Source organism: Solea solea, chromosome 8, assembly GCF_958295425.1.
Source record: "Solea solea chromosome 8, fSolSol10.1, whole genome shotgun sequence".
In the NCBI taxonomy this organism is placed as follows: Eukaryota; Metazoa; Chordata; class Actinopteri; order Pleuronectiformes; family Soleidae; genus Solea; species Solea solea.
The window spans coordinates 13,043,745-13,067,267 of record NC_081141.1 but is presented as its reverse complement, the minus strand read 5'-3'; the positions used below and the strand labels follow the sequence as shown (position 1 = coordinate 13,067,267).

The window sequence follows — 23,523 nt, the reverse complement described above, 5'->3', positions numbered from 1 at the left end:
TCACAGAGGTTAAATGGAAACTCTAAATTGACTTTAGGTGTTAATTTGTGAGTGAATGTTGTTTGTCTCCATGTGTTGCCCCTGCGATGGACTGCAATGAACAGTTGAGGGTGTACCCCGCCTTTCGCCTCTATGTCAGCTGGGATTGGGACCGGCAGCCCCGCTACCCTCATGTGTTAATCTGCTGAGATTCAGTGAATTAAATAGACTGTCTGTTCTGTCTTGGTGTTTGGATGTAAAGGTCAGTTTTGTTAGCCGGTTATAAAAAATGGCGGTTGTGTTGCTGTTTATGTGCTGCATGTCTCCCTTCGGCCTTTTTTCAGAGACACAGACCTTCTACTTTCTTTGGTAACTTTATAACATATTAAAAATTCCTAACTGATGGGAACAATAACTGCTATCACAAGGGAATTGCATTTTGCATTTTGTTGTTAAAGCGTCATGCCAGCTCAGTAAATGGTTGTTAAAAAGTGAGCAATGGTCCACACAACATATATATGTACTGTATATATATGTGTATATGTATATATATATACACACATATATATGTGTATATGTATATATATATATACACACACATATATATATATACACATATACATACATATATATGTATATATGTAGGGCGAAAAAACAAAAACTTTGCTGTTGAAGGGTTTATCTTGGGTGAGGAGATTCTGTGCTTATGTCCTAAAATAACCAGACTAGCAGTGTGGACATAAAAGTGACCTAGCTTGCAATCAATATTTTATGTGTGAGCTACCTTGACTTTATAACAATCTATAACTCTAGCTCTGTGAGGCACGTCCATTAAAAATGTTCAACGCTGGGACTCGAGCCAAAGTAACCAGCTCAGAGATACGATGGCCTCATTCTCGACCACTCAATAAATCCTAAGCAAATCCTGACACTTCCCCTCTCCTTAGTCTGATGTCAGGTGTTTATCATGTTCACATAGTGATTACATCAACCCCTGACAAACATCGATTAAACTACCCAGGACTAAAGATGTAAATCAGACTATTTTAGCACAAATATTGATTAAATCATCTTGAATGATGGAGATAAGATTAATTCATATGTATACTAAGTAGTGTTTGCTCTTAATGACAGCTTCAGGGAATAAAAATTGACAAAACAATGTGTAAAACTGACTAAATGAAATTAACACACCATCAATGAAAAAGAAAAAGAAGTAACTTTAATTAAGATTTTCACAAGATGCCAAAACTGTTGAGAAATGATTAACAATATAATAACCTATGTATTAATGACATACGGTTTTATACACTGGGGGTTTTCAGTAAAACAATCAGAGAACTGTAAAAGTGTTGCTGCTACCAGGAGCTGAAGTCTCCGAAGCTGCTTTTGCCTTTAGACTTCTTGGCTGCCACGGCTCCGCTGGTGGACGGGCCACTGTCATCTTCAGCAGCAGGACGTTTTCTGCAAGAGAAGAACCAGAAACCTTCAGCTCTGTGGGTCTTTTCTTTTGTAGATCATCTTTTTCTCTCATTTTTTGTTGTTCTTTTGGCAGGACTTTCTTCTTTGAAAATCATGTCATTTGTGTCTTTGATTACACGGAGTATCTCAGCTGCTCAGGTTTATTTCTTCTCTTACTTGAAGTGAATTTGGAAAAAAGGTTTTGACGAAACCACTCAACATTTTCTCTTTTTTAATCAACACAAGAATCCTCACATCTTTGGATGAATGCTTAACCTTTACTAAAGTTTCTTTTGAATTATCTCTATCTATTTATCTAACTTGCCAAATAATTAACAATGAAATGTTCCAAGGATAGGTCTTCATATGTCTTAGTTATTATATCCTTCCAATTCATTCTCAAAACATATTTCATGCATTTTAACCTTAGAAAGTTTCTTATTCCAATTGATTTTCCTCAAACAACAGGCATTTTCCGCTCCAAACACCAGTTTTACATTCAACTGTCTGGAAAAACGGACAAACTGTTATCTGAAAGCATTAAAAATGCTCTTCATTAGAGGATTCATTGCTTAAGACACATTTTGGACATAGTGCACTTTCTTAAATTATTTGCACCATGGGTGGGATTGTAACAGAATTATTTAATTTCACTTCACAGAACTATCTTGAATTGGTTGAACACAAAACGATAAACGCCTTGCAAGGCTCAGCGTAAACAGAGTAAAATGACAAAAAACAGATGTTCTGTTGTGTTTGTCACTGTGGGCTTGCTACTTCAATATCAATATGCATGTTGTAAAATGAACTATACTGTAATATCTTCAACTAAAATAAAAATGTACCTCAACTCAGCAAAAAATATGCTCTGGGTAATAAACCTGAATTATCCCCATGAGGAAAAAGGCTAATCTTCTCTATAATTGGCAATTTTGCACATTATGTCCCCACTCATTTTGTGTTGCTATAATGTTTTATGGAGCATTTATTACTACCCTGTTTATCAAACTCTCGTACATCGGAGTGTGTGAATACATTTTATACAGTGTAGGTGGCGACCAGGCAATCTTCTAACTTCAAGTTTGAGCACAGGGAGCATTTATTAATTTGTGGTCTGACCCTACTACAGCAATGGAGAGTCACAATTACTTCAAAAACAGAGTGGGTGAGTGCAGTTTTCTGATTGTGTGTGTGTGTGTGTGTGTGTGTGTGTGTGTGTGTGTGTGTGTGTGTGTGTGTGTGTGTGTGTGTGTGTGTGTGTGTGTGTGTGTGTGTGTGTGTGTGTGTGTGTGTGTGTGTGTGTGTGTGTGTGTGTGTGTGTGTGTGTGTGTGTTCTTACGTTGTGGCTGGATTGATATATTTCCCTACACCCTGTTTGAAGGTTTTTGGTGCCTGCGCCTCTTTGCTTTTCTTCAGGGTGACGCTGGCCTGCTGCCTCTCCTCCTCTTGCCTCTGCACCTCTTTTTCTCGTTCTGCTGCGATCTGAAAGACCCAAAATCAGGTGAATCTGGGCAGCCCATAACCAAGTGGAAATTGGCTTGTAACCAAGGCGGTCGCCGGTTCGAATCCGGGGACAGGAAAAGGGCTGAGGATGTCCCTAAAGGTGTCTAACGTACCCATTGCTCCCCCAGGCTTCTCTGCCCAGTTTGTATATGTTCACTGTTGGTGTGTAAGGATGAGGTCAAATTTACTATCACTAATTATTGTGTGTGAGCAAATATAGCCAATTGTAAATCTACTTCCTCAAAAAGCATGTGTCAGATTAAAGCACACAGAGAACACGCTCACTCGACCATTATCATAAGTCCATGTCTGAAAATGGCTTAACAGTTAAGGTCATTACACCGATCGGCTTGGTGCTTAGAACATTCAAATGAAGTATTCTACCCGATTTTAAAACAGTTTAAAGACTCGACTGACAAGAAAATAAACGGCAAATGACTCAATAATGAACGGAATCACTGGTTGCAGCTCCATGCTGTTGACATGATTTATTCATCCCTACAGCTCACCTTCTACTGCTAACTTACAAAAACTGCTAGACTTAAAGGTTTTTGGTTCACCTCAGTCAATATTCCAATTATAATGAGCTCGAGTGGAAATCCACAGCATGGAATAAGGTGTCAATATTCAAATCACCACACTCACCATTGTTATGTGCACACAGACATTCAGCAGATGGGACTTCCAGTCTGGATTTCATTTGTTTGACAGGGACAATGCAGTTTAACATAGCTCAAAAAGTTTAAAGTTGTTTGCAATTTGCAACTCCAGTCTCTAGTTAGGCTTTTCTAAGTAAAATACATTATAAAAACTGAAAATACATGACGATGCAACACAGTGAAATACATAAAGCACACATACACATACAACAATTACAGAAAAATACTTTTAACTAGAGTGGGTATAGCTCTGATTTGATTTAAGCCAACATTTAACTTTCAGGGTAAAGGATTTAATAAGTGAAATTGATTTTCTGTTGGTAATAAATGTCATAGTTGACAGGCTGTGAGGCTACAGAAAAAGCCGATGCGGTACTTTACAGTTACCATTCACCGTGCTCTGACTTACACTCTCACTTGGATAAATCTGAATAGAGACTCTGGGGTGAGCAAATTTATCGATAGAAGATTTTGGATGCACTTCCGCATGGAAAAAACACCGTTAACTGTCATGAAATCAGTATAGTTTGTGTTGACAAAGGTACACACCTGAGCATCAGCCTCTTCATACGGGTCCACGAACACTGTCGTACTTAGGATCTTTATCTCCGACTGTAAAATAGAGTAAAAAAAAAAAAGGTTGTTTATAAAAAGCAGCTCACTGGTGACAACAAAATACTAAGTATGTGTTAGAATATCATCATGTGACTGTGGCTGAGTCTTGTGCTCCTTGGCAATGTTTACTCTTTTTAATGAAAGTAATATCACAGTTGCACTCTAGTTTCATCTGCTGGATTTCAACAGTGTAAAATGAAACAACCAGACTCAAGGAAAATCCTGAGGAGTATTTCTCTGATCCCAGTGAGTAGTTTTCATTACATTAGTAGTTACATTTCACTACGAAGTAAAAGTCATTGTAATATATTATAAATATTATTATTTCCTACCTTTGGTTTGTCTGTTTTGGGATCACTTTCCACATTCTCCATGGCTGTGAGTGCCTCAAATCCACCAACAACCCTGGAAAAACAAACAAACAAACAAACAAACAAACAAACAAACAAACAAACAAACATCTATTAATTTGTACTGAAACAAGTCTGTATGTTTACATCCTCGCAAAAAAAGGGGAGACATGGTTTCCCTCCAATGGTTCAGCATTACTTTGACATTGTAAAAACAAGTGCAGCATGACGTTTGACAGCATTTTACATAATCCAAACTCAGACCAAATCTGAACCCTTTCAAATCCCTCATGGAATCTAATTAAGTATCTTTAATCTTTTTCAAGTAAATGAAATTAAAAATGACTACAACACAAAGATTGATTTATTGGCTTAAAACGTTATAGTTTTAAGCCAAACAACAACTTCATTAGTCTAATTAGTTTTCTCAATCAGTGGCTATGACTTAAAAAAATGATCCGAGTAACAGATGCTATTAAATTGAAAAACACATCATTTTAAACATGGAGATGCACTGAAATAACAGCTGGAACACGACAACATTGACAGATTTGTCACACATTGCTTGATCCAAGTAACTGAGCTCAGGTCTGGACTCTTCTGGATTGAAGGAACCGATATCTTTTCATGAAATGTGTCGTGTTTTGGTTGACATGATATTAACCGTGTTCTCTGACAGTCGGCCATCACCAACGCCACCTCTACTGTTAACAATGTCTGTGGCAAGGAGAGTGGGAGTGGCCAATGCTATTGCATACACATGGTTCAGTGCTGCTAAAGTGAGAGTTAATGATCACACATCACACAGAAACTTTAAAATTTGCAGCTTTGTGTGAATACGGCAACTGTAGCCAGGGAAACAAGTGATTCCAGAGGAAGCCTATTTGAATTGAAACCAAGACTAACATCTTCATCGACAGAGAAAAAACAGATCAATGAAGAACAGTGGTAGTGTTGCAACAATGGCTGTAAACTCTGATTACCATCAAGCCTCAGGCAATAAACAACATCCATGATAATCGTCAAATGAATTACCCAATATTAAGCAACAATCCTAATATTGAGGAGACTGTGAAGGTCACAACGTGTGCTGCCACCACAAAACTGTGCTATGATGCCGCTGACTCAAAATAGGCAATGCACCAGTGAAAACATTAAGTCCAATATCCACACACTTTTAGTTCAATTGTAGTCTTTACAAGCCCCTGAAGTAAACATCTTTAGCTGCTGGATGCTCCTCTATGTTCCCCTGGTCTTTGTTTGTCTCATGTTTGCTTCTGAGCAGGAAGTACAGTGAGCTTATTTAAGAGCTCTTTCTTGAAAATAGCCACCTGTTACTAAGAAAAAAAAGGCATTATGAAAGCAGTGAGTGTGAACCAAAATAGTAAAATTGTGGGCGGGAGAACAAAACAATGACATGGAAGTGAGAGGTGCTGCAGAGGAAAGCATCTTTGTAGGTTTATGACTCAGACACATTTCACATTGCTCTGACATCATCATTGACACATTATCAAAAATGTATCATGGCCTCTCAAGGCCTTTCAGACGTTGCCAATTAAAAAGAGAAGTTAAGTTAAGATGTTTTCTTTGACTTTCATGACCCCAACCTTTACCTTTTAAATTTAGAGGGATCTGTACAAACTTGACTATTTACCTCAGGCAGAAAGGAGAAAGAGATGCAGCTAGAAGCAAAGTTTTACAGCGTGTTTTCAGCACATTGGCTTCCTGGTGTAAACACAGGAGGGAAAACAATTGCAGAAAACATATAGACTGTCAATCACAAAGTGCAATGAGGTTATCCGTTATGGAGTCTCCCTGATGCTGAGAACTGTAACAAATTGGCTATTTATCATTTATCATTTCACTGACATGAAATGAATTACACTTACAATGTCATAGGTGTTGAAGTGGACAACATGGGTCTGGGATGAGGATAAAAATGCTTCATAGTGACTTTTTAAAAAAAATATATTTTCAAAAAAGAATCTTTTTAACATTTTGTATAGATCAAGTATAATGGCATATTTCCACCGGCTCTACTTGCCACGCCTTGCCATGGCATAGTTAAAGTAGCGTTTCCACTAGCATACCTGTACCAGGTACTATATTTAGTACCTGCTCCAGCGAGGTTCCAAAAGTGTGCTCAGTAGGTACTATGCTGTACTATGCTGGCCACTGACTGGCCAGAGTGCCGTCAAAGGAAGAGCCGCCGACACAGAAATCAAGCCGAACAGTGCCGAACAGTAGATCAGTTAAAACTACTTAACAATCCTAAAAATGTGGGTTAATCTCCAACAATTAACAGTGAAATCTCTATATTTAACAGAGGAGTCAGGTGTATTTAGGGACAGCACCGCTGATCATGCTGATCTACTCCACTGTAGTCTGTGGAGTACGAGTCTGTGCTCTATCACAGACCCTACCGCTGTATTTCAGTCCGGACACTTTGTGTGCAGTTTCACGCAGCCGTGCAGTGATGACTCCGCCCACGTTGAGTAGGTACTATTTTGTAGTGGAGATGCAACCTAAACTTTGTTGTGCCGATGCGAGTAGAGCCGGTGGAAATATGCCATAATACTGCCATGTTGAGTAATGGCCAGCGACCAGTGGGAAAAGGAGCTGGATGTGTTTAAAAGCTTAAAGCGAAGCTTTAGCAATGATAACTATGAGAATAATCTAGATGAAAGTCATTTAAAATCAGTCTGAAATATTTCTAAACCGAGACATGGCAGTCAGTTTAGATTTGAATCTCCTATAAATGTTTCACTGGTCTTGGTCGGCAGTCAGACAGCAGGTTACAGAGACATTTCTCATGAGTTCTGTTTTGATTTGTGTATGCATGTTTTTTTAAACACGTATAAACCAGTGCATATCATATTTTCCAAACAGCCTACTTGCTGTACAGCAATGCTACTTGCATTGTTTCAAACCGCATCTTTGATTTGAAAACAATTTATTGCTCTTTGACATCATGTCTAATGAAATTACATGGTTGGAACTAATTGTGTAAGTGCATAACTGAGTGTCTGCGCTGTCTGCAGCTCAAAAGGAAAACATTTATTAAAGAATAACATTAGAGGACAAGAAAAGTGGTCTACTTCAGATGCTAAAGTACAACACAGACACAAAGACAAAGTACAGTTAACTTAAAACAAAGTGAAGACGTTTACCTTCCAAATACTGTGTGCTTTCTGTCAAGGTATGTACATGACCGGAATGTGATGAAGCTAAAAGGGAAAAAAGAGAAATAAATAAATAAAAAACACAATTAGTATAACATATTTAAATATTAGTTCAAAAGACAATCTAAATCTATCTCCTTTGTAGTAGGTAAGTCATAATAGTTTTGCTAAACAGTCGCATTTTAAATTTCTCAGAAATTCTCATCAATTTCTTAAAGTCAACATGTCCAGTCCCCCTTTTTTATAATTCATAATTTGTTTTATATATTGCTGTTTATTAAAGTTGTTTTCAATTACAACTGTAACCGCAGATATAACAAATCAATAAAACAAATTAGAAATTCTCTAATGACAGTTTTAGTATTTATGTCTAAGTAAATAATTAAACCTAAAACCCTTACTAGTGTACAACACTTTTCCTTCATATAATTAATGAATTGACTTATATTCAGTAAAATGACTAAATAAATACCAATAAACTGTAAATGTAATGTATAAATGGATTGCGACAGCAAGTTTTTTTTATTATTCATCCATGGGACCTCAGCAAAGAAATCCAAGGATCGAAACTCAATCGAACTCACAACTGACGATATTTACGGCCCCTTCTTGGTTTTCAGTGAGTCAACCAACAACGCCGAGATGTTCAGCAGTCGTTGTCTGCAGAAGTTACCAAGAGTGTCTAGCGATGAATTATAGAATTTAGCAGAGGCCGAGCACAGAGAGATGCAGCAGTGCTCCACTTTTGTCCCCACACGACTCTTTAAATTTTAATGGCTTTTTCATTTTAGGCCATTTTGAATCCCTCAGTGCTAACTACTAAAGAGCTACTAAAAGACAGTTTGCAAACATTTTCGATCTATATTACCTTCATAAAAATCCAATTTTATTAATGACAACTGACCAAAGTAATGGCTGATATTTTAGCAAAACTAGCCAGTTTTGCTAAACAAAGAACAAAGAACATGTTTAAGAGGCAATTCTTACAACTGAGACTTGTTGGTGTTTGGACCAGAGTTGGCCATGCTGAGAACACCCCGGCCAGTGTGGGACAGATTGGGCCGAAACTCATCCATGAAAGGTTTTCCCCAGGATGACTCCCCTCCTGTAAATGGACAGTGTAAGTGAGAAACTTGAGGGAAAGTAAAATCACTCAGGCAAAGAGTGGAAACAGATAATGGAGATAGGTGAAGGTACAGTTAGTAAGTAAGAGACAGGGGTCAAGTCACAAAACATTTTCAAATACCAATGTTAATACATTGCATTATCCTAAGAAAAATTAAATTAAAAAAAAAAAAAAAAAAAGGTCCACCTTAATGGGATTTACCTAAAATTTTCAATGAATTCCCCAATTTTACCAGATTTTTGCTGTAGAGTTTTAACTAATCTCTTGACTTCAAACTTCAGGCACCTTCAATGTAAATATGAAATATCTTCACGGGAGACATTTTGAGCTATCATACTGCCAGTGTCCAAATACACTTGGGTACAAACTTCACTATCTGTGGAAGGAATTACTTCAATAAAATGTGTGAAGACAGAAGCCTGGTGACTCAATCCACATTTCCACATTTCAGTATAATATACAGTAAGTTCCTTATTCTCTCTCTTGGGCTGTATTCAAATGAAACAATTTCTTAGTTCCATGTAACAGACCTGGTAGATTATCTGGAAAGTGGATACATCTAAATTGCCTTCATTAAAGACACCCTATGACCAATTTTAGAGTGTCCAATTGACCTAATGCATGTTTTTTGGACTGTGGGAGGAAGCGGAAACAAACCACAGACTTTCTTGCTGTGAGGTTTATAAATTTATAAACATAGTCTCACAAAATAAATATATATTATGACACTTATACATTATTTATATGTATTCTGGTCAAAATGTATGAAAACATCACTCTACCGGGAAATTATGATGCGTGAACAAATAAGGTGTTTGATCATAAAAGTGCAACTTGTTTGGAGACACATCTCCTGGAATAAAACTGGTTTTTTTTTTGTTCATTTTTTTTACAGGCAGCAGTTTACCGACAGTGTTTACTTAAAGTATGTAAGGGTTTAATGTATGTAAGCAAAAACAAGTAGACTCTGAAGTGAGATCATCTCGTGTTTAGTTTTCAGCTCTACAGTGCACAGTGTTTGACAGTCTTAATTTCAATGTCAACAACAGAAATGACTAGCTCTAACATTCATTCATATTACTGCACCATAAGAGAGACAGGCACTCCGTTCTCGTAAAAAGCAAAAGACCGGTTTGCCCTTGAACGGGGAGCCATGTTGAGAGGCTTCAGCTGTGAATCATTATTTGGCCTGACTTCATCATTAAGAATCATCACGATGAGTATACAGGAATATGCACTGCAGGAGCTTATTGGCTCACGACAGGGGGAGAGGTTCTGTTGCCCTGAGGTGTTTCACTGTCCTGCACCAGGCCAGCTGCATATACAGAATATGTGCAGTGTTGTATGTATGTGTGTGTGTGTGTGATTGGTAGCACACAAACAACAAATCAGATTATAAGAGGTGTTGTGCAGCCGTCAACATCCCCTGGTGACATTTTTGCATAATTTATCAAGATGCTGACATTTTACCTCAACACAAATAAATGATAAACTAAGGGAGAGCAAGAGGGGAATAACAGGCAAAGGAATGCAATTCTCACCAAACTGTAAAACAATAAACTATATTGCATTTATTTCTCATGTTGATTAAAAATTTCCCTTAATTTAAATGAAGAGGAAAACCTAAAACTGGAGGTTTATCAGGAAAGAAAACGAAAAGATTCTCCAAAAGCTGACAAGCTGCAAGACATCTCTTCTAATAAACACATTATTTGGCCATTGCAAAATACATGAGCATGTGTTTTTCCACTTCTTGTTTGAAATATGTGACCAGAATTTAATTTACAAGTCAATGTGTTATACATTTCTTTCTTTAAAGAATCATCTCTAGATATATGAGGCTCTTCTGCACTTGGGGGAACGCTACAGTGAGCAGTTTGCAGGATGTGTCTCTAGCCAATTTATGTGCAGGCAATTTGTGTAGGACATTTTATTTTTTAAATCTACATGGTTTGTATGCATTTCAAATAAAATGAAGCGAAACAACAAAATGAGTGACAAACGTTCCTTATAGCTATACTATAGTATAATCTCAGCCTGTTAGGTATAAAGGAGAAGTCATCTATAAAAAAAACATTTTAAAAGGTCTGAAACAGAGTTGTGTGCAAACATTGTTCAGTGCAGGTGATGAGGAGGATTTTAACCACAGGCCAGGAATTCTGCACCCTCATAAATCTGTCGAGGTGGTGGGTGCATTTTGTGTAGTGCTCGGAGACGCCCACAGACACAAAGGACACGTTGTGCAGCAAACTCTCACGGCAGCACAAGCTGCATGAAGGCAGGAAATTAACTGTATGGGTCTGAGCAGTCAATTACACTTAGCTGCCTTTTAAAAACAGGAATATTACACTAAATGCTGGTTATTCACCCACACCCAGCCCTCTTCCTTCCACACGTTTGTATGTGTGTGTGTGTGTGTGTGTGTGTGTGTGTGTGTGTGTGTGTGTGTGTGTGACTCTGGTACTCCTTAAAAGAGTATATTTAGCAACACTCTTGAGTTACATATTGAGTTGCAAGCAGTATTTACGCAAAGCTTCCAAAAAAGGAACTATTAATAATTCAACAGAGAGCCATTATGCAACTCAAAATGTGGTTTAAGTGCAGTCATCCTCTTACCTGTGCCAGTGCCAGTGGGATCCCCTCCTTGAATCTGGAAACAAAACAAAAATCTGTTAGGTTTTGGTCGGCTTCTGATGTCGTGTGTGCTGCAAACTGAAAACAAAATACAGGTTTGGCCTGCAATGAATAGAGGAGTTGTTCCTATTTATTACAGGAAAATGTACAGTTTCTGTTAAGCAGTTAAATGAGACTTCAATTTGTAACGTTATATTTCTTTTTGTCAAGCAGCCAAACCAGAGTCATGTTCCTTGTGATTAGGAGAAAATGTCAACGTTTTCCAGGATACTGGCTTCCATTGTTCATTGTTAAAACTTAACTTCCCTAGTTTTGTTTCTACTCAACTCAAATCGCTACAGGTTTGGACCACTGGTGCTGTTGTGTTCCTGTTCCCTTTGCATGAACTCCTTGAGCATGGGCCTGGTAAAATACTTTCTGCTGCCATGGAGGAAGTGAAATACATTTTTGACCTCTCTCTATTAAATAGTTTGAGTTGCTTTGCTCCACAGGACAGTGGAGTAAAACAGCAGTGGTAGTAGTGTAGTGGTACTGCAAAAGAGAGGATTGTGATTAGGGAGTGTGAAAAGATATATATGAAAAAAAAATCATGTTGGTGAGAATTTAACTTTTAAAAGGCTATAATGCAAGAGTTGTTGAAAAGATACTGTAGCAGCACAGTGTTAGCTAAGAAACCTAATTAAGTCCAGTTTGCCTCCAAGAAGTAGCTGGTGACATGGTCTTTAAAAATGGCATTACAATTAGAATCGAGAACTTTTTTGTACGCACTTGTCAATACGATGCTAATTGTACAGATTAATGTCAAATTAAATAATGTCATTCACCTAATTTTTGTGTTTATGATGCATTTATAAATCTGCTGTAAGGGAACCAACAGCCACGGTTCAGTTCTCATTAAGTATTTGCCACTATTCTCTTCAAGGCAACCCTTGCCTCCTTTGAAGCAGGGGAGGAGAGGGTGAAGGCAGAAGTGGCACAGTAATCACGGATAAGCAATTCAAAGCTTTCCACTGTGTATGAAAACAAAAGCCCAGGATGTAAAAGGCAAGAGCCCTCTTAAGAGCACATGTCCACTCAGAGCAACTTCAATAATGGGAGAAGAAGCTGTGAAATAAATTACCAAGAGCAGCTTATCAGAGAACTGTCATTCCAATTTCTCAGTCTGGGTTAAGAAGCTGCAGTCTCAGAGTGAGTAATAACAAACAAATGTACGTTTACTCATCTCTGAGGTGGAAAACAATAACATGTTATTTCAACAAAGAACCTGGTGATAAGACGACATGGTAAGTCATTAATGGGGAGGATAATAAAGCTTTGAAAGGGTGGAAAATTAACATACATAACAACAGCTAGAAGTACTTTTGAACCAACCTTTGATTTACAGCATGCTACTAATCCGTTAACATACATGGTTAAGAATGTAAACTGTGAAATTTTCACTTATTCCAACCCATCCCAAAATTGTAAAGACTTCATATGTTTTATTTTATATGTAAAGAACCAAGAAACTACTTGCAGTTCTGTCAGTATTGCAACACTCTGTATTGCTATTTATGCAAACGTACAACCCGTCTGAATATTTAGTGCAAAACGCTGCACAGTACACACCTCTTTTGATCCAGCAAAGCAGCGCATATCGACGCTGCTCTTCCTATGAGGGTCACATGAGGAAAGAGCCAACCCCAGCTGACACTGGCAAGAGGGAGGATACACCCCGACTACATCGCTAGGCTAGTCTATTACAGGGCCAACAAACAGAGACAAACCACCATTCACACTCACATTTACATGTACAGGTATTTCTGAGTCTCCAATTACCCAACTTCTTCTTTTTTGCTTCTCTTGCCACAGCGACTACCACCTTATAGACGTTCCCTTTCAACTTTGCTGCTATCCCCCTGTCTCACATCACGATGAACTTATTTCGCAACAGTGCAAATTTACCATGAATAAAGCAGAAAATAGTTTGAGGTGGTCAATGTGCTCACCATGAAATTCCGGATGGACCTGTGGAAAACCGTCTCATCATAATATCCTTTCTTACACAGACGGACAAAGTTCTCTCCAGCTTTGGGAACCTAGAGGAAAGAGAATACAGAGTTAGTTTGAATGAAAGCCCAGCAAAATTATTTCTCCCTAACTACTTAGTTTCTCAGTGTCTGATACACTTCACAGTCAATAATATCAGATGCTCTATTAGCTTTACATTACTGAAAATATTAAGAACACAGTATTATACACGCATCATTAAACACAGACAGTGTGTTGTCAAGAAACAAAGTAACAAACCCACGGTCCGCACTTTCTAATCACTGCAACATGAGTGTTATCATTGTACATATTAATAAAAGGTCAACTGATTGTTCGGTACTTGTTTAACAAAGTATAGTGATGGGAAACACACACCCAGTACATTATTCATGCCTGCTGCCTGTGAAAAGAAACTATAATTTCAATGTGTTCCAACAAAAAGACAAATTAAACTACATTCAAGCAATTTGGGTGTGGAGAGAGACTGAGGTACCTTAAGACATTTAACACGACTAGTTTTGCCACCATTTTCAGAACAAAAATCGATGCTGGGTACAGATAAACGAGACAACACATACCTAATTAAAATGTGATTTCCTAAGAAAAACAACTACTACTAACTACTACTTATAAACACAACAACATCTCAATTTACTACAAGCCAGGTTTTTAAAAGCAGCAAAACCTTTTACTTTATTTCAAATTTAACACCATCGTGCACTGCTTAAACAGAGATGTAGACTGTTTGATGTAATGTGCCAAATAATAAATGTTCTTTATTATTTACACTCCTGCATCCTGAACCTTGTAGTGTGATCTGAGCCAGAAAAGGAAATAAATGTTGACTGTAACTTTTCTCACTGAAGACAAAAACCAGGTGTTAAGTCAGTGTTGATGAGGTTTTTTCTTGTTCACTTTGTAATGAGATAAAATAACAGACTCAGCACTTCATCTCCATACAGGAAGGATGAAAGCAGCATCAGAAGTAAAGTAAAGAACTAGAAGTGACATGAGGTTTTGCCTTCATATATGTATATATATGAATATATATATATATATATTCAACAGACATGGACATGCAATTCTGTCTGACCGGTTAGAGCGATTTAGTATTGGAGCTGTCTCATGTATGTTTGTAGACAGAAGCCATAGACTCAGCACTGTGCTGTACACTGTGCTGGTAAAACAAACCAAAAAAAGAACCTAAACTTTATTGAAAAACACCCACTACGATAAGCCGTGTGTTGAATGAGATGAGTTTTTGTCCCCAAAGCGGAGGGGGTGTATATGGGGTAAATATGAAGCTAGCATGGTCCAACGTTACCAAGATGAACAGCCTTGTGGGACCCCTATGTGTGTGTGTCTGAGTTCATTTGTGTGCAGGGAAACACAACAATTCCTCTTTAACAACAATGGCTGGTAAAGGTTTCCAAGAATTACCAGATGCTTTCGTAAAAACTATTGTTAATTCATGGGCTTTTTGTTGTTGTGTGAAAAGTATTTCTAAGATCTTACTGGTCTTATTTGTCCCTGAGTGTCAATTTTTCTGTTAAGGTTTAATGCTCTACCTCTTCCTCCATTTATCACAAATCCCAGTTTTTAAAACATACCAGTAAAAAGGCTTGATGTTCAGAAGCACTAAAGAAAAAAAGAAACTGGGATTGATTTGATCGATTTCAGTCACTAAAAGAACCCCTTAAAACAGTAATCTAATAACTACTTAAAACATGACTAAACTAGAATGTATGAATAAAAAGGCCTGATAAAGCCTCTTCTTTGTGTTTGTCACTATGCTTTCATCTTATTCCTTTCTATCTTTAACCAGAAATGTTTACGTCAGAGATCTCTATCTGGCATCAACACGCAGACATCTTCTGCCATTTGCTGCTGCCGTCCTGTAATGGTAGTTAATTTAGCATGTCTGCATGCATGCTTTTGTGTTTGTGTGCTTGATTCTCTTCTTAGTGACTTTAAGCCTGGGAATGTTTAAATTGCAAACCATTTTACAAAAAGCCTAGTTGCCAACAACTGTCAACAATCATTTATGTCAGCATGAAACAATATGTGTTGACGCAGATGGGAAAAAAAAAAAAAATATATATATATATATATAACCCTAACCTTAACCACAGCTTCTACACTTTTATATGCATTACCTGGGGAATGAGTGACGTAACACCCATTAACATACCTCCTTTAGTCCACATTTCTTTTTAACTGTAGATCATTGGATTCTCATTTAAAACTCAACCTCATTTTAAGAAAAATGTGTTGATAATATTAATTTGTTTGATTAAATTAATTTGCAAAACCATTTGTACATCTAAATCAAGTATATTTATTGTATCCACGGTGATGTCAAATAATAAAGCTGTGCCTTCTATGATTTATGTGAGACCAAAGACACAAGCTGTGCCATCCCTTCACCAACATCTGCCCCCTCACATTTCATATGAGCCGAGGATAACAAGGGCAGGGGAGGCTGAGACATCTGTAGCTGGATAAGCAAATGGGCACTTAACGTGGACGTGGGCTCTGGATTTGTGTGACTCCGTGAGTATGTCACAGTGAAGAAGCACTCATTAATTCATAAACAGCAGGCCACACATAGAGCTGAAATCCTGTGTGAAAGCCACTGGGGCAGGTTGTTTAACTGCTGCCACTTTCACCTCATTATTCTGAGTCGACAGCTCAGAAGCCAATGAAAATCAAGCACAGGAGGTGCCGGGTTACCAGGGCAGAAATGCATTCCTGGAACTCATGCCGTCTCTCTGGATCCACACATCTAACCTTAAAAATGAGGCAGACGAGAAACACCCAGTGGCACAGACCCTAGTGGATTTCAGTGTTTTGAATTAAATTGCCCATACATCGAATCAATTGTGGAGTGCCACAACCGAATTAACAGTGACCAACAAAAAATGATTACAGCTTTTTTCCCCAACACAGTTAAAAACCACAATGTACCATTTCATACATTCATCTCCCTGCCTGTGCAGCTCTCTACTTCTCTCACACACAGAGATGCATGCAGGCAGCCATACACACACACACACACACAGACTGACAGCTGATTGATCTGCCCCTGCTCTCCACACAAAGTGAATGCAGCCAATATCAAACTATGACGCAAAGAAGTGGGATATTTGGCACAGAGAAGACAGTCCACCAATTGCTGGCTGGTCTGTGGGAAACACTGAACCACCAGATCAGGACAAAAACCTACATCATATCATCTGACCAACAATGACAAAACTAGCCATGGATTAAAAGAGTGACTGATTTCAAATGTTGCAGTTTTAGTAAATGATGTCCGAGCTTGAACAAAGCTTGGCCACTTCTGTGTGTTACTTACCTTGTTCAGAAGTTAGTTTGATAATGTCGAACTGTGCAGATAAGTTAACACATAATTACCTTATCACAGTGTAACTCGAAATTGATGTCTCCTTTGTTTGTGTGCACACGGACGTAGCCTTTTTTCTTCACATACTGGTAACGCACAGTGTCGTCTGCGATGGCTTCTATAACAGTAAAATACAAATTTGGTTAACAAGTCTTTGGATTTTATTGAATGTTTGTGAGTCTGAGCTTGACGTTGCTGTGGATCAGATATCCTGACCTTTAAAAACCAGAGACCCTCTTCAGTGCAGGCTCTTATTTAGACTGAAGCATGTATTAATCTACCATAAACATTTAGAGCTTCAACTTTTGTATCAATGTCCAAACATACTTAATATATTTTGTATGGTATTCTATTTTTTTGGCAAATGTGACTACTGAATGCAAAAACTATAATCTTCTTCTGAATTGTAGTGAACCTATGGTTGCATAACAGCAAATCATTTTCTTAGAGCAGCTCAAAGGCTGACAGGAGAAGATCACAAAGTTTGAAACTGAGCAGCAGCTGCATTCATCTGTAGGAGCACAAAGCTGCACTTTGCTGCATAAGTGCATGTGTGACTAGCTGGGCTTCCCTCAATAAACAAAGACTTAAGCCACAAATGAAAAGAAGAGGTGAATATTTTCTTTCAACTGGGAATTTGCAGAAGATATTTATGTGAGATGTTCACTTGCCGGCTTCTTGTGTTGTAGCAGGAGTCATGGCCGTGGATGTGAAGGAGGCAGAAACTCTGCCAGTGGAGTAGTGAGCCTAAGAAAAGGAGAAGAGAGACAAAAAAGAAATATGAGGGTATCCATTACTTCTTCTTAACCTGCTTTTAAGCAATACTAATAATGTTTATGACTGATTAACTTCTTTGCGAGGCCCTCAAAAGCCATTGACTGAGTTGATTTAAAAAAAAAAAACATTCACTTATTGTCTTTTAAAATTATGCAATCTGTAATATAATTATTTTATGGGCAATAAATCTTAGGTCAGGATATAAGATAAAGAGCAGAAGCATGTAGCTGCATAAAAAGAACAGCACAAATATAAAACACCCAAACCATACTTGATTTAAACAAATACATATTTTGTGCACTAATAATTGAAACATGTGATTTTTAGCAGCTTGGTTGTTTTAAGGAAGAGCTGTCATTCACAGGCAAATTGTTGCATTCTCAATGCCTCAAGGATTAAATTTTATTTCCTTCAGATATACACCTAGTTGCCGACAATTATATATGAAAATTTTAAAAGCTCAAAAACCACGGTGTAGAACCATCCATGAAAATTGCATACATGTAACTCGAATTCTTTAAATGTTAACAATGGTTGTAGGATTGTCATGTATTATCATATCACAGAAAACGAAGATACAAGATGAAATATTTGCTCACTAGCTGTTGGGTAGTGAAACAGTGTTAACATAAGTATGAAGCAAATCAAGGTGATGAGTTGGGTGGCCCCTGCTGATTTAAAACGGATTTCTCCTTAATAACAACCTCTGCAGTGTTTGAATGATTAAGAGTACAGCCCCCAACTGACGAGATTCCTACTGTCTCATAATTAATAAATAGTGGAGATGCTTTCAGGCTCTTTTAGATTAGTTTATAATAAAATACATTTGCTGAATAGAAACAAATAGCTATAAATACAATAAACACTGAAGTGAAAGAGAATTTGGTGAAGATGAAAGTTAAGAAGTGAAAATGGAGTTTAAAAGTATTTTCTACAGCCCTGATGTAGACTCTTCTGCTCTAGTTCTTGTAAAGACTTATGAAAGCACGGACTTTATCTTGTTGATCCGTCTGACCTATATTCCCTGCTTTTCTAGATGCTGTCTGAACATTACCTCAACTATGAACCTGAGCTGGAGAGCAACAAAGGAAAAGCTCCAACATAAAAACAAGCAGCGTTGATTGCATTAGCATGGATATTGAGTTAGGTTCGATGATAAATAACCTGAAATGCATTGGGTAGGACATTCCATTAGATTAGACAAAGTGAGTAACAGATTTTTAAATATTTCATAGTATTGAATTAAACATTAAAAATATGCCTAGTACTGTTGTTGAAAGTAGATTGAACCTTGTGAATCTTACATTGGAGTGAAAACGAGTAAACATGACAAGCGTAAAAACAAGTTGCCTTGCAACTAATCCTCAGTTTTGACTTTCCACAGAATCAAACTGGTAGCAAAGATTTGAACACTGTAAATGTGCAATTTGACCAGCAAGTGTTTAACTAAATAGAACTACTCATACAATTCACAGTGAACAGTGGAAGATGAATCCCTTTATGTAATCTATTAATTATAAGTTACAAATTATAAATGCAACTAAACTGTACTTTATTCTTATTATAATCATAATTGTATATTTTAAATACATAAAAAAAAACAATGGTTTAATCAAATGAATAATCTGTTTGATGTTATCTGTAACAGGCAAAAGTGGAGATAATGCCATCCAGACAGAATCAGACTTCACCCACCCGGTTATTCGAGGACACATTCGGTGGCAGTATGACCACATTTGACCTCCTTTGTTTGACGTTTGTTTGTCTTACAATTAAAACTGACCTTAAATGACTGAAGAAAAACCTTTAGGAAACCACACTAAAAATCCTTATTTAAGTAAATTAACAAAACCTGCTAATTATTTTTTTTTTATTTTCTCTTTATAACAATTAAATAATAATATTTTATATTTGACATATTGTTGAACACACATTTTTTAATATACATTAGTGTAAATTAAAATTGAAAATATTATTATTATTTCAACAATACTGTAAACATCCTTTGTTCTCTTTCTGGATGCAGTTGTTTTGTCTTGTTGCCAACAATGTTATTAATCTGTTTGAGTGTGTTTGGCTCCCTCCTGTGTACAGAGTAAAACTCACACATACACAGCAGTACAGCTGATTTACAAACCTAGTAAGAGCTGATACTGTATATCCTAAACTGTGTGTATGTGTGTTTGTGTGTAAAAAGGTGAAACTAAAACGGCATTCTATTAAAACTCCCCTTGATCAACACCTCAGAAATGCAGACAGTGTCTGACTGAAAACTTTGCAAACGCTAAAAAGAAGTCATAGATTTATGATTGTGACTTTTTTTTTTTCCATCTTTAAGAAACAAGTATGTGTGCACATTTTATATTTTAATTAAGCTGTATCAGCCGTCTCCTTGTTCTTGTATAGTTTATCATCCTCTCTATGCATCTATAAAGTATTCAATAACTTTGGCAACATGATGTTTTTTCCTTACAGCATTCAACTTATCCGTCTTCTTAGCCTCAGGCTCCTTCATGGTGGAAGCCAGGAGCTTGTCGCCCTTGTAGTCTTTGTACAGCTCAGCTAAGGTCTCTCTGGTCTCAAGATTAGTGGTCCTCAGATGGTAGGCCGGATCCAGCTTAGCTTTTTCCTCATCTAAACCATGGCAGGGGAAAAAGCAGAAGAGAAAGGAAATGGTTTAACAAAGCACTCTGAAACACAGAAATACAGTAAAATTGTGATTAAAAAATTTACCTGGATCCAACACCTTTAGGTTGTTCTTCACGTGGAAGAAGTCAGAAACATTGAATTTGTCCAGGTTTGTTGGGTCCTAGAACGACAAAGCAATCATTAAATAAATGCAGAATGTATTCAGAGAATAGTCTACTGATCCAAAAATAGTATGCAATCAAATATTCAAACTAAACAACTTAAGTAAAGCGATAACCCACCTGAAGTGTTATTATATCCTTTCTGGTAAAGGGCTCATCAGTCAGCAGATCTTTAAAACTCTTAGTTTTAAAGTTGAGTTGCTCAACAGCCTAAGTGGAAACAGAGATGTTTTTGCAAACACTTTAGTCACTAATTCATCACGAGAGGGCACATTTTATTTATTAATTTCCCACACATCAGATTTCTGTTTTGTTTTCTTCCATGAAAAGGGGATTTACTTTGTCAAAATTATCTATCAATACAGAAGGAACTGTTTTGTATTGTGCACACTAATTTGGTGTGATGTAAAGCCGCATCTTGTGGGCTGAGCATCATAGTCAATTCAAAATCAGTAGCATCTGTGTGTTTGTGTGTGTGTGTACATGTTGATCCCTGTATGACAGAAGTCATACAGGGATCAAAGCAGGTTCACCTACCTCATGAGAGAACACGTTGCCTGTGACCTTGTTGGCGACGATGTAAGAATTGTTTGTGAAGACATTGTATAGAACAGGGCAGTGATATTTTCCTGTTACAAACAGATAACAAAAATCAGACGCAAACAAAGCACCAGAGTTTTCCAATTGTGCTATTAATGATTACATAATAAGCCCATTTCTCTAGTTTCTATGTGAATATTTTGTGGTTAAATTACATTAAGCATATTTACCTTCATTGTTCTTGGCAAAGTTAAGTCTGACGAGAGACTTTGCTTCCAGTTTCTATGAAAATAAATTAAAAACAAAACTGAAGTGTTAGTGGAAAATCAAGTTGATTTGACTGCCTAATTATATAGTATTAGCCTAAAATAACAAAGGTATACTAGCATCATGTTTCAACCATCAGCAGCAGAAACCATTGTTAACATTGCCATAGATGGATGGATAGTAGAAAAATTAACCCATATCAAATAGCTAAGAATAATTTTTGTCTTACCTCTCCTGAGGCCGGATTAGTACCATACTTCTTGATCCATGGAACAATGCTCCTAAAACAAAAATGATATAATTTATAATGTCAAACAAAGACATAGCCATATTCCTAAAAATCCGGAAAATTAGAGTTTGTTTCCGTTTCCCTTCATGGTATCACACTAATACAGAGTGACAACTCGCAGACATCAAGTCTGACAGGCCTTCATTAAATAGGTCTGCTTTTATGTGCATCATGAACTTACAGCAGGTCAAAAACAACACCCTCCTCAGAGCAGACGGGATACTCAAACGGCTGAAGGGACAAGCTGAAAAGTTTCAGAGAAAACAAGTTAAAAAAAATGTATACAAATGATATGTCATTTACACGTCTGTTGTTAACAATATCAAATTTATTGTGTTCCAACTGCTCTTACCTGCAATGATCAAACGGAAGCCGTCTGAAATTTCCCTGTGGTATTTCTGATAAGTGAAAACATAATGCACTATTAAATAAATGGCATTCTTAATAAAAATGGCAGTTTTTCACACTGGTCTGTAAACAGTGAGCAGTGTATATTAAGCAAGGACAATTAACCAGTTTCCCAGTATACCACAGTATAAAACCAAAACACAACATTAACAACTTACAGACTGAGCTGTTTTAAAATCTCATCATACCTCGGCACATACAATAACAAGTCATTAGAGGGCAATTGCCTGGTTGCAAGCTCATCAAAAAGGTAAATGCTTTACGTAAAAGCTGCATCTAGTTAAGACAGAGTAGTAATAATATGTACTGTGACACAACTGTCTTCAATATGAATTAGGGCTGGGAGTTATATCGAGTATGGTAATAGTAATTTAAAGTTATTTTGGTCAAACGTAAAAAAGGGTGAATTCAATTTGCGTTTTGTTTTACTGAAAATGCGGAATTAAACATAGAAACACTTTAAGAAAGGCTATTTACGATTATAAGTATCTGCATGATTTCCATTCATCCACCCGCTTTATCCTCCACCGGAAGGTAAAGCGGTAAAAAAAACTTACATTTTTAATTTAAATCCACAAAAATTAAGCAGTAAAAAGAAACTAACCGGGTCGTTTTCCTCCATAAAAGTGTGTGTACTCCGCGCACGTGATGTACCTGCCATGAGATTACAACAAAAACACACCGTCAGACACAATTAAGTAACATGAAATAAAAAAATGAAATTGGCAATAGTGGTAAACAACCAGAATTAGCATGCTAAGCTATCACCCACGAACACTCCTCGGCACTATCGTTTACTATCTAGGATACATTTAATACTCACATCTTATCTTTTTGGTGCTGTCGCTTCCCCATGTTGACTTTGTGTGTAGGTCCGCACGATTATCAACAATATAGTCACTAAAATTAAACACTTCACAGACAAACGCACGACAACTCGTTCGCCTTTAGCCTTTTTCCTGTTTACGTTCTTCGTCGGTGTCGGGACTGACTGCAGTTCACTTGCAACAGCGACGCTCTGCTGCCCCCTATTGGAAAAGAGGTTAAAACAGATACTCATTCTCTGGGACCCAATGGCAATCAGAGGTGAAGAGTACTAAAAAAAGACATTGATGAAAGTTTGCTAAGTAAAATTAAAGCACAATTGAATATATCATATGTGTGTGTCTTTTTAACCGATTGTCTGTGTATTTCCATCAATATGTGATCAAATGTATCTTTGTGTATATTTGTTGTGTGTGTTCGTAAAGTTGTTCATCAACTAATGGCTAAAAATTACTGATAAAAAACTGTTACAAAGTCTTAAGAAAGGCTGAAATCAGTGTGGTTGAAGGGGCAATGTAAAAACACACACTGTAAAACAGGAGTGCACTGACAGAAAGTAAAGGACAATGAGTTATTGGGTTAATTGTGATGTGTTGTTCTATCTCTCCCTGCCCTTGATCCACCCTCTCAATGTATTTCCTATGGGAGAAAAAAATGTAGAAAA

At 37.2% G+C, this 23,523-nt stretch overlaps 1 protein-coding gene across 1 annotated transcript; it reads right to left on the bottom strand.

Annotated features, from left to right (window-relative positions):
- Positions 1 to 1,179: 1,179 nt before the first annotated feature.
- On the bottom strand, positions 1,180 to 23,027 carry ppil2 (peptidylprolyl isomerase (cyclophilin)-like 2). Its single transcript, XM_058636667.1, has 20 exons — positions 22,858 to 23,027; positions 22,639 to 22,688; positions 21,979 to 22,024; positions 21,808 to 21,870; positions 21,567 to 21,618; positions 21,301 to 21,352; positions 21,068 to 21,159; positions 20,651 to 20,740; positions 20,454 to 20,529; positions 20,194 to 20,354; positions 17,615 to 17,690; positions 16,955 to 17,061; positions 13,498 to 13,587; positions 11,492 to 11,525; positions 8,737 to 8,854; positions 7,738 to 7,794; positions 4,550 to 4,622; positions 4,152 to 4,214; positions 2,780 to 2,922; positions 1,180 to 1,443 (listed from the first exon to the last, which is right to left on the bottom strand). Exons 1-20 carry the CDS (start codon positions 22,887 to 22,889, stop codon positions 1,338 to 1,340), a joined length of 1,581 nt encoding a protein of 526 aa, XP_058492650.1. The 5' UTR covers positions 22,890 to 23,027; the 3' UTR covers positions 1,180 to 1,337.
- Positions 23,028 to 23,523: the final 496 nt, after the last annotated feature.

Coding starts and splice junctions, on each gene's coding strand:
- ppil2 (XM_058636667.1), bottom strand. CDS start 22,889: ATGGGGAAGCGACAGCACCAAAAAGATAAGAT. Junction 20,530..20,650: donor AGGATATAATAACACTTCAG/GTGGGTTATCGC, acceptor TTGTCGTTCTAG/GACCCAACAAACCTGGACAA. Junction 11,526..13,497: donor GGTCCATCCGGAATTTCATG/GTGAGCACATTG, acceptor TTTTGTTTCCAG/ATTCAAGGAGGGGATCCCAC.